The 12,201-nt window shown below is 43.5% G+C and overlaps 1 protein-coding gene across 5 annotated transcripts in view; it reads right to left on the reverse strand.

Annotated features, from left to right (window-relative positions):
• Window positions 1-1,806: 1,806 nt before the first annotated feature.
• Window positions 1,807-12,201, reverse strand: part of SRGAP1 (SLIT-ROBO Rho GTPase activating protein 1) — a 139,674-nt gene continuing 129,279 nt past the window's right edge. For all 5 annotated transcript variants that reach the window (XM_005519318.3, XM_088055030.1, XM_088055031.1 and 2 more), the window contains exons 19-22: window positions 7,826-8,006; window positions 7,130-7,264; window positions 6,658-7,003; window positions 1,807-4,912 (exon numbers count right to left, since the gene is read on the reverse strand). In XM_005519318.3, the coding sequence (XP_005519375.1) occupies window positions 4,535-4,912; window positions 6,658-7,003; window positions 7,130-7,264; window positions 7,826-8,006 (1,040 nt within the window). In that variant the 3' untranslated portion in view covers window positions 1,807-4,534. The remainder of the gene's footprint in view (window positions 4,913-6,657; window positions 7,004-7,129; window positions 7,265-7,825; window positions 8,007-12,201) is intronic.

A 12,201-nucleotide genomic window follows, 5' to 3' on the forward strand; every position in this document is an offset into this window, starting at 1 on the left:
GTGACTGAACAGAGCAACTGTGGATTCTTCTGGTCAGGATAAGTTCACGTGAGCCATGGAAGAGTAAGAAACAAACTGTGTGTCTCTGCCAAGGAGAACTTAAAACCTGGGTGGATCCTCCACGGTTTCCTTATGCTGTGTGAGGAGGTGTCCGTGCAGGCTGGGGCAGTGCCACATCCTGGACCTGCATGTAGCTTGAAACTATAATTCACAGCAGTGGCCTGACAGCTAAACACCCTGCTGCCACTGCTACTCTTTTTCTGTTCAGCCAATACACTTTTCCCAGCAAAACATCTCATCACCATTTTGCTTTTCGAGCATCAGTAGAGTCAGCAAGTTCCTCTGCCACCTGCCAAAAGCTTTGTCTGTCTCAGTGAGAGCTGGGTTTCTTTCCACTACAAAAACTGGAAGGAAGTTAGGAAGATGGCACTGTGCAACACTGAAACTTCATATTATGAAACAGGAGGAGACTCCCCTTCTTGTGTTTTCTTACTTATTTTAAAACAGATTAAAAGCCACCACATAAGCCTCTCCCCTCACCAGTGAATGATCTGACTGTGGAAATTGGGTTATGCATCCTCTGGGCTGCGTAGGACCTTGAATGAGGAATGACCTTTGCTGTCCCCTCCTGTGTGTCTTACTCAGCTTTTGTGCAGTAGGGGACAAGAAGAAATGCCTGAAGTAGGTCGCTGGACACTGCGGTGCAGAGGCTGCCGCGGGGGCTGATCCATGAGCAGTCGCATCACGGCAGCTTTCTCAGCGAGGAGTGACGGCCCTGCTCTGAGCTGGGGTGGCTGCTCTGCCCCTTCTCCCACACCACCCCACACTGCCTGACACACAGCCATAGCGTGGGCTGGGTTGGAAGGTGCCTTAAAGATCATCCAGTTCCAGGCCCCACCATAGGCTGCCACGCCTTCCAGTTAAAGACCAGATTACTTAAAGCTCCATCCAGCCTGGCCTGGAACGCTTCCAGGAATGGAGCATTTGTCTTCTTCAGGCACATGGTGGGCCTCAGCAATAACCAGGGATGACTGGCTTGGGATGTTTTTAGCAAGGATTGGGAATGCATTTCCAAATAGCTCTTCTGCCCCTAAACATCTAAGCTGGGCAGCATGGCGACCCTATTTGGGCAGCTGTAGTCCAAGCCCAGGAACTGTCCTTGACAGCACCTGATCCACATATGGCAGAACATCTCTCTGCAGCTATCAGCCTGACAATCAGAGACCCCCTGGTTCCTGAAGCCAGCTGGGAGAGTGTCTACTGCCACCATTTATCAGACATGAGGTCACTGAAGATAACCCTGAACTGTGGCACTCCCCCCACCCCCTCCCAGCCTGACAGCATCTCTTCTTTTGTTCCAAGAAATATCCCCATTTTAAGAAATGTCCCTTTTAAAATTATTTTCACTCTATTTTTAAAATACGTAACCTGGAGTGTTTTCTTCACCCAGTTTTTCCTGTGGGGAGCAGGAGGTGTGGTAGCAGGGTGTTTGGCCAAGTGAGTGGCGGGGGGGTTTCCTCAGCCAGTGTGAGCACGACTGACTACTCTTGATGGGTGCTCAGGCAGAACTATGTGAAGTTGCTGGCTCTTTGTGAGGGGTCTTCAGGTACAGAGGGGCTTTTAAGTTAAGGAGGAACTTTCCAGGAACAAGCGCTTTTTCAGACCAAGAGGGTGATAACTCTTGATGCAGTGTGGGGTGTGGGTAGCTGGGGGATGCTGGTGTGCTGGATGCTCCCTTGTGTGTGAAGTAGATCATCAATCCATGTTGGAAAATACAGTGGTTTCCCCAGCAAAACTACACACACAGACAGAACTATCTTCTTTATTATAAAGTTACACTATGAGGAACAAACTTGAATGTATACTGAAGCTTGTAATGGTACATGCCAAAAATGTACAGTACTATACATAAAAGTGCATTGTCACAACAGATTAACAGTACATTTTTCTTCCAGAACTGTGGATTTTCCATGTTTTTATCTGATCTTCAAGAGTGGAAGGAATGCAATGGGAATGCAGCCATACACGAACAGGAAAGGATGCAATGGAAATGCAACAGTACAAGAGCAAAGCTAAAGCTCCTCTAAAATTTAAAGGCACTTTCACATGTACATACTACAGATGTACATTGACACAAGTAGGTAACAGTCAACAAGCAGGAAGCTACCAGTACTGCAATTCATCAAACTTGACAGTAAAGGACAATACTGATTGGATTACGTGTGCAGGAGTTACCCTTTAGTACGCCTGTAGATGTAGCAGTCTTTCCTGTTACATATCCACTTACTATGCTTTAAAGTATCTATAATAACCATCAAACTACACATTAACTGTGTGAATGCACTAAGTGGATGCATTCACTAAATGCACTGTTTCTAATATTTTCTTTTGCTAAACAATTTCTAATATAAGCATTATGGAGTCCAGTACAGTTATTTAAACATACAAAATTCCCTATGCAATTTAAAGATACAGGTATCCATCTCAATTGTGCCAGGTGGGTTAATTTAAAAATGCTAGACAAAAACTGTATGCAAATGAAAGCTGAAATTCCAGTTTTGTTCCACTGAGTCTAGTAAACTGGGGAACTACTTGAAAATATCTCTGGTCCCAAACAAGTGAGCAGACCCTACAGACCAGCACTGGTCTGCAGCTGGGGCTGGTCTGGCTTAGGCTCTGGCCCTGGTGCTAGGACCAGACAGGACAGTTGACAAGGATGGAGGTTTGCTGACCCATGCTGCACAGCCCACTGTGGTGGATTATGACTGCCTCTAACCTAGGTGTGAAGTCTGTGACTGGATTGAAAAGTGTTTTCAAATACCAGCAATAGTTTGGGGCTCTGAGTCAGCTCATTGAGTACTTCTCACCTGTGAAGCTTGGAGCTTCACATTGCATCACCTGTCTAGAAGCTGTAAACCAGAGCAGGAATAAATTGCTCCCAAATAACAACAGGAAATTACTCCTGTCATCTCAGCAATTATGTCTATCAAATTTTGTCACTACTCTTCTCCTCCCAAACTCAGTTGTTCATGTATACTGAGTTACACAATTTCAAGCTTTCCAAAAGTGAGATCTTACAGAGTATGTGGAAAGACAGACTTTAATTACAGCCAGTCATACTTCTGTAGGTGGCCCACAAATGATTTTTTTTCCCCCTTTTTATTCAATGAAACTGCTTTTATGGACTAGATGTTTGAAAACATGTTCACAGAAATAATATTATGGCTTACTGTTGCAGTGTGCAACAAGCTGAAGGTTTAGCTCACGCCTAACGAAGTTTAAAAACAGAACACTAAGCAAAGTTGACAGTCGCCACTCACACAGACATAAGAAAGGTACTGATTTCTGCCATTAAAAAAAGGGGAAGTGGAGGGGAAAGGGGTTACGGAAAACTTTAGTCAGCTTAAATCTAGGCAGTAGAAACTCAGCTGCCTGTCCTCTGAATGACCCCTGCACCACTGGCAGGGGGTAGTCCCTCTTCAGAGTCCCTGTCTTGCTGCCGTCAGCACAACGGAGCGTTTGCGCTGTGCAAGGCAGTCAGCACGGCTGGGTCAGCTCGAAACTTGGGACTGTTGCAACCCAAATCGCCTCCTTAGTTGGACACTGAGCAATAAAAATAAAGTCAATGGGATACTTTTCTGAATTACTGACTAGTTGATCCCTTTAATAGCCCCTCATGCTCCCTAAAGGACCAACGGGTTCACGCACTCCTCAGAGCCTGGCTTCTGTGAACTTCAAACAAATTTAGCTTTTGTAAAAAATGTGGTATCAGGGAATGAAGGTCTAGCTTCATGGGAAAAGGTACACTATTACAGAGGGCAGCAAAAGGAGTTTCTAGGTACTATCCTGGAGATGTGCTTTAGCTGTGTCCTGGAATGCTGCTTTGTATCAGTGAGAGCAATGTGACCTCCAGCTCCATCCAGCACTTGCCTCTAGTGAGACTGCCAACAAGAAAGCTAAAACTTGGTGCCAATTAGGAGTTGTGAGGGTTTGGTGATTTTTTTTTTGTGTCTTAAATAAGAAATGTGGCCTGAGATGACTTAGACATTCCACACAGACACTTAATCCTCACATGCTAAATTTCAGTTCTTACTAACCTGCTTGAGATTTGGTTAGGTGACCCAGAAATGAGAGGCTCCATGTCCCCTGAACCCCCTCCCGCCCCTTAGTTTTGTGCAGGATCTGTTATTATATAGCTACAGTAAGACTGTGAAGTATGGTACAACGTGGCAAGCTGTTTGTGATCTGTGTTGGTTTTATTACAAATGGTGCAGCATCAAGTTTTCAAGTAAGTCTATGTTTGTTTTTTAAAACTATGCACAATTGTCCAGTTTTTCATTTAATCGAAACCATACAAAATACAAATGCCCATGTTAATGTAGCTACTTTCAGACAATACATTCAAAAACACTGAAAAACAAAGCCTCTCCAGTTACAAACATGAACAGATGATGTTACGGAGCCCTGACTTCTATTGTTAATCCATCCCTTTCCCTAGCACACCCCAGCTGGGCACTGTGGGTGGCTGAGCTGCCTACATTGTGCAAGATTTGTCGGCTGGACCCTGGGAAGGAGGAGTAGGCCCTATGCTAGGATTTGTTTTTGGAAGAACAATAGGTTTTGGCCTAAGAGCAGGAGGTTTCAGCTGCACTCCCATTCTAGGGGCCACCATGGGCTTGAAAGTACTCATGGTGTCACTGGAAGAACTAGTGCTACGGCGGATCTGAGGCTCAGAGCTCCTTAAAACAACGCTGTGGAGAGGGCTGAGAGACTCTGTGGAGGTGGCAGGGGTGGGGGTGTTTTTCATTTGCTCCAAGGTGTCCAGCACAACATCAGGGGCGTGTTTGGCTGAGCTCTGCCGCTCCAGCTCACGGAGCTCGTTCAGTGCTGTGTTCATCGTCTCCTCGATGTCCTGGGTCAGAGCACAAGAGAGAGCAGCATGTCATTCACATTGCTACTGAATGCCAGAGGACAAAGGGGAGGGGGAAGGAAGTGCATTAATTAATTCACCAACCATCCTCTAACAGTTATGATGGTACTAAAATCAGTTTCCACCAGATTTATTTGAAAGACATTACGATTGACAACATGGCAGCTTTGAGTGGACATTACAAGCATTTAACCTTGTTCATATGACAGAATAAAAAAAAAGGTGTTACACCAAAATCTGCAAGCCATTTATGAAGTGATTGTCAGCACAATTGATGTTTGCTTAAGGAGTATTTTAGTGGTGAAGATTTCTGTCATCTCTTGGGTACTGGCAACTGTAAAGATTTTAGTCCATTTACTCACTCTCTTCCATTTGCTCATCTAACTGCTCTGCTCATCTAAAGCCTCAAGTGTTCAGGGTCTGTATACCCTCACATGGGTTACAAAACCTAGTTTTCTAAGGAAATAAAGTTTGTGTGCCTATCAGCTCTTCTCTCCTCTTATTTCACCGAGTTAAACCTTAAACAGAAAAATCCTGTAAGATATTGGTCAGTATGCATACCTAAGAAAAACTATTTCAGGCCTGAAGGCTAAAAGAATGCACCAAGATACTAGTTGAATGCTTTTCAGTAGTACTGAGATACAGCTAAGCTTAAAATATATTGTGTTCCCTGCCTGCTCACATGGACTTTCACATAGTTTAATCAAAGTCTGGGTTCTCCCACTGCCAAATGATCACCAGTCTCTGCATAAAAAAAGAGGTCTCTTAAGCCAAACAGCACTATTCCAGGAAAGTAAATGAATAACTTAGAATAAAATAAAACAGTGAAACACTTGCACTTTCTAACCCTAGTACATAGGTTCTGACCTAAGCATGCCAGTCACTTCTATTCCTTACTGGAGGCAGAGTTTGAAAGCAAGCAATATCAGTGCATTAAATTTTAAAACATGAGTGCTGGTGTTATTGTAAGATGTGTTTGCAATCATAGAGCACCCTCAGGGTGCTCCTAGTAATCGCGTTATCCTACCTAGACAAAATGTGAGTTCTGAAGACAGAAGTATCTATTTACTCAAGAGCTGTTACCAGCTCAGTACAACAGACCAATTTGATGATCAGGATGCTTCCTACTCCATTCTTTTCACCTCTTCACTGCCAGGAATGATACTAGTTCACACAGGTGTAAGATGGCCCACAATTTATGCAGCTGCAATGTCTTGCACATCAGGTTCTACTACATGCATCAAATCAAAACATAACATGAACTGTATGAAAACCATAAAATACACAAGACTGTGGACCGTAAACCTGCTTTGAATGGCAATGGTCACTACTGGCCAGTCAGAGCACTTTTCTGCTTACCGCAATACTGAGACATAACTGAACACTAATTACATGCAAGTCAGAATAGGCCAGCCTTCAACAGAGCACAGCGATCTATGTAGCTGTTGTAATACTGTCCTAGTGTTCTGTATGGCAGAGGCAATTTCATTACAGTGTAATGGGAAATAATTTATTTTTATTGCTTCTGCAATATTTACTCTCCTTTGTGTTTCTTCTATTCATGACTGCTCAATGCATCTTCTTTCACACACACCCTTGTTTGGAAAGGCAAGCAGGATATTCCCCGCACACACCTTCCCACCAGTGCACGTGCTCTGTGCCGTGCTATTCAATGAGATTTGCTGCTCAGAAAATCAGACAGTCCAATAAATAAAAAAGACACAAACCTGAGCTATTGACTCTGGGTCCAGTGGTTTATGGTCATTGAAACCTGTGTACTGACCAGAAGATGTAGACCTTCTAATGGGGGGGCTATCAATCTTCTTTAGCGAATCATGTCTGCTGATGTTGGTGAGGCTGCCGTGGCCAGGCCTGCGCCGCCGTTCAGGGCTGTCAGCATTGAGGTTGCGATTCTGAAGGAGGGCTCTGGGACTGCAGTGAGTTGCCAGGTTGGGGGAGCCCAGCTCCATGGCCGAGTTGGAGAGAGGGTGAGGTGGGTGTACTGGGCAGTGGCCATCACTGCTCCTTCCTGGGCGTCGTAGGGGAGGTGGAGGTTCTGATCTCTTTCTTTGCCTGCACCAGTAGATAAGTGGTGGTAGAACAAGTTGTAGTGACCCAGCATAAACATGTGGAGGAGTAATTACTGTGTAAACACTGAGCTGTGAGCAGGAACTGAGAACATGTTATGCTGAAGCTTACCTTCCTAAATACACATCTGAGTGACGGTCAGTGGGGGAGTTCATATCCTTTGATGATGACTTGTCCTCAGTTATGGGTCCGCTGCTGGCCTCACTGTCTGCTTTTTGGCTCAGTGTATCTGAGAAGGTATCATCCCTGAACAGAACACAGGTGGCAAGATGAGAAGTGAGCGAGTGAAGCGTGACAGAACACCTTGGCACTCTCAGATTTTAATCCCCTTAAGAAAAGCAGGCATGTTATAAATGCACTGCAGCCCTTGCACATCTCCCAGAATTGTTTATAATCCTTCTGTTTACTGAGCTCTTTACATTTTGAGTGGATGTAACCTTTCTGTAAAGAACTTTGTTATCCTTGGCAAAGCACATGCCTAATACTGCGAAACAAGAGTTCAGGGCTGCATTTCCCCAGCTCTTGCTATTCTGAAGTTAAAAGTCAGCAACTGCTACAAAAGGATAATCAAATTAAAATAGGTGCAGCAGTGTCTTTCTCTTAATGTACTGGGGACGTAGCCATGGAAGTAGCTTGGCCTAGTAGTAGTTTTTGACAGAGCTTTCAATTCAGGGCAGTAAAGACAGGTATCCTGCATAGAAGGCAAATCTATCTGACCCTTCAAACCACTGACCCATTTGGAAAATATTGCTAAGCACTTTAGACTTTACAGCCCCCAAGAACCCAGTCACACCAGACACTGCTTACATATCCTGCACCACTATGTACTGGTGAGGGACAAGGCCATCAATTCCATTGTGCCTTCCTTCCCACCAGTCTTCAGACGCTCGGTGATACAGCAGAAGGGAAGCTCCTTTCTTGAAAGAGAGTTCTCGTGCAGATCTTCCAACATAGTCAAACTTGGCAATAGCTTCTATGGGCTCGCACTCTGGGTGGGAAGAACAACAATTACCAGATTCCATATCGCTCATTTTGGTTTCATAAACCCCATTTTTTGCTTTTCCTCAGTGCTCATTCTGACAGAGATCAGCTGAAGGCAGGCAGACAACAGGCAGTGGTTACAATGTGCCCCTTACAAAGAAGCATAATCGGCATCCCAGGTGTAAAACATCTGGGTTGCTTCAGCAGCTGCAGAAAACAACAGCGTACTCAAATGTTACAACTGCCTTTATGAGAGAGGCCTCTGCCTCCTGCTGGAAGGGCTCCTGCATGGCTGGAGACTGGGATGGAGGCCAGGCAATAAAGACTTCTGAAAATCAAATGAACAGACTCAGATGAATAATCAAAAGCCCAAGGAACCAGCATGATAAGGGAAAAGTAAATAGGAGTGCTTTTACCATCTGCAGTGGCAAAGGAAGGAAGACAAGGTTAGTCCGTGCATGAGTAGGGATACCCTGCCTAACTGGGCCATGGAATTTCTGTCTTTTACGTGACAAGCATACAGACCTACTGAAACCTTTTACACAGCACCAGAGCCTCGTGCTTTAATCCACTTCCTTAAAGCCCTTTTGGAGTGAGACAAGACGGCTCCACACCACAGGGACAGTCCCTGTGTGGCCTCAAGTTGCTTAAAGCAGCTCTGCCTGCTCCAAAATCCTGAGCTGCCCTTTCTGCAGGGGAGGCTGATGTTTTCTGAAGCCAAACACTGGCTCCAGCAGTCCTGGCTAATCCTCTGTCAGAATGTTCGTAAATTCAGCCTTAGCCTGGCAACGGGCTCATCCTATAACCTGCGCTAGGCTGGAGACCTACCGATGTCAGCAAAGGGGCCCTGCAAGTATGGCCAGAGCTGTGCCCAGGCATCCAGCAAACAGCTGTGATTTTTACAAGCTCTCATTTTGTCTGCATAAAACCAAAGGCACCTGAGCTCTAACAGATTAAATTTTGTCATCAAAGTCTGAAAACATAAAGAAAAAACTGCAAAATACAGGTCTAAAAATGACATACTCTGATGATTCCAGTAACTCAAGAGTCCCTGAAATGACTAATTTCTTTACATAATTAGAGCAATATTTAGATGGAAATTAACATCTGGGCTAATGACTAGCATAGCAACTTTCTGTCTGGTGAAAATTAAAATTGCTGAGGTTGTAATTCCCCAAAGAACCAGGCTGGTAATGAATGCCACTGTCCCTTTATGACAACATTTTGCACAGGAATGTCTTTTTAAAATTAACTTTGTTCTACAGTGTGAGAACATAATGACAGCACCTTTATTGAGGTTATAGTTTGCAGCTCATTTTTTAAATAACTTGCCCAGCCTGCAGAAGACTGTCTTTTGATTTGCTACTTCTGCAGTCACATTAAGCGTTCCTGTCACTGACAAACTGCAGTGTTTAGAAGTTACTAACTCAGAAACTTTACAGAGATGGAATACAGTGATATGTGGAATTCACTGTTACAAACATAAAAGTAATGTATGGTGGCAGGAATTACTTTATTATATAAATACGAATAAGAACCTAGCAATAACAGTATTCTTTCCTGAAAATTCATCCCTACTGGATGGCTATAGAGGACCATATTATCTTTTTTGTTCTCTGTCTTTTTTCTCTTTCTCCCTTTTGCTTTCCTTGTCTAGCAGCCCCTGCTCTGGACCACTGACACAGCAGCAACAATGCGGGATCTAATCACTGGTGTTATTTCTTGTTTTCTTGCCTTGCCTGGGCAAAGCACAACTATCATATTCCACCCTATACTCTGCTCTGAAGTTTGTTGTGGGAGGGAAGAGCTTGTGAGCCAGCACCTTTGAATATCAAGTGTACTGTGACTCGTGAGTCAGCACCTTTGGTTGTGTTGTGGGAGTTGAGAACTTGCTGAAGTGTACTGTAAAAAACTAAGGGCTTGTTCACCTCCACTCTTGTGGAAGTCTGTTGTAAGAAATCTAAGGGTGTGTTAGCCAATATCAGTTGGACTCAATGATCTTGAAGGTCTTTTTCAACCTAGTGATTCTGTGATTCTGTTATGGTGACTGTACAATAAAACATAAGAGTACCCTGATACATGTCCAATGTCTTTGTTCAGCCTGACGGATGAGAATTTGTAACAAACATCATGGCCCCTACGAATGTCTCGCTCACCAGCATTTCCTGGTGGGCAGGGCTGAACGGGTTCTCGGTTTTATGTTATTAAGCAAAGGAAATACAAAGTTGACATAGAAAGAAACATTCTGGAAAACTGGGAAACCTCTAATGGTGGTTATGGTAATATGCTACCCTGTCATCATTCCTACAGTCTAACAGAAAATGCAGATGCCACAAAGCAACTGTAAGGCACAGAAAATGAAAAGAGGTAAAACCAAACATGCCTGTTTATATATGAAAAGGTAATATGAAATGGCAATAATGTAACACTGACAAAAGAACACAGTTCCTCTTCTATCATGTACCTTGCTTGTGGAATTTGTTTTAGGAAGGAAATAACTGGAATCGGGTAGGATTGAAAAGGAACAGACACTTGTATGAACACGCTTTTCTCAGATTACAGCTAATTTATGGGTTATGGTAGAGTTGGTCAAGAATTCAGAAATAAAACCTCTCAGAGTTTGGAGAGCCAGTCACTCACTAACAGGCAAATACTTTAAAATGTAAAAAAACCAAAACAGTCAACCAAACAAAAGAGTTTTACAGTAAGTCATAAATCTCAAATTTCCTTCACATATTTTCCTTAGACATTCTCCACAGTTAACTGGTAATGCGCATGAGTATTGGATTGATGGACAAACCCCTACACTGTTTAGCTATGGAATTCCCTGTTTCTCTGCTAACTTCAACAGACCATACAGTATCCCACAACTGAGTATACAGGTATTGTTATTTACAAATTAGTGGACTAAATTAGAAATAGCTCTGTCTTGCTCAGTGGAATTATGCTCATCTAAGTGTGGTGTGCAATGGTAATCCTGTTTATTGTGTCCTTCTACCATCTGCAAAACTCATGTACTTTCTCAGAGGTCTGAATGATGTTGTCCCACTGGAACCAGCTGTATGAATTGTTAATGAACCCATAATGGATGTGACTTTTGAGACATGTACATCAGATTGCCTGGGCAACAAATTCCACCTCCTCAGGGAGGAGTGCCCAGTACATTTCATGAAGAGGACAAAAAATGGGTTCAGACAGGTTTTCCTACTGTGAAAGGGGTTTTTTCATTTGCCTATACACAGAGATAATTTTCCTACAGCAAACAGTACTAAGACTGCACTTAAATAATAATTCACCTTGTTACAGGTCAAGCTTTAATAGTGAAAACCAAAGTACAATGACAGTTACTCCTAGACATAAATGCATTTTGGAAAGTTAAGCCATTTAATATCAAGGTTACTGAATGACAGATGAGTATTTCCAGAAAACTAAGGTAATGAAAGCTAAATTTGGGATGTGTAACTCAAATTCTGTGTGATACTGAGTATCTAACAGTAAAATTGACAGTTTGGAGGGAAGTGTACTTGCACTGCTCTGTCCACACCTGCAGGCATTCACCTAAAATAGCAAGAAGTATTTGACGACATACAGGATCTCACCAGCTATCATCTCTAGTGAATCAGGCAATGCTATGGAAGTGAAAAATTAGGACAAACTGAAGAACTGTGGGAAAAACTTCTGCTGCTTGGGAGAGCAGAAAGGGCAAAAGAAATGCGAGTGTTAGTTTTAGTTTTGGGATTAGAGTGCCAGATGTAGACCTAACCTCCCTACAGAGGTGATGGCACTGAACTGGCCTTGGGCTGCCCTCTATGCCTCAGGGCACAAGGAATTAAGGAAAGGAGGGGACACCATCCCCTGCACTTTTTCTAGGAGAGTTGCTGTCCCTCTGCTCTGTACTTCCTCAGTTTTCCCAGGTGTACCCTGTCTGTTTGGAATAAATTATGTCCTTGAGCTCCCCAGGAAGATGCTATCTCCCTATTTCTGTATCTTCTTCTGCATCCCATCAAAGAATAGAGTGGTTTTGCTATTTCAAAGTCCTGTCCTCAGGACAGCAGTTGTCTGACTGGGGAGAGCAAAAGCAAAGAAGTGTTGCAAGGTGTTGACAAAACAGAGTTTGACGAAGTGTCAATCACAGCATGCACTACTGAAGAGAAAGAAAATGATTATGTGTTGGGAACACAACAAAAACAGTTTAACATGGC

Source organism: Pseudopodoces humilis, chromosome 5 (assembly GCF_049639895.1).
Source record: "Pseudopodoces humilis isolate 2021_Gansu_Grassland_sample_001 chromosome 5, ASM4963989v1, whole genome shotgun sequence".
NCBI classification, from domain to species: domain Eukaryota; kingdom Metazoa; phylum Chordata; class Aves; order Passeriformes; family Paridae; genus Pseudopodoces; species Pseudopodoces humilis.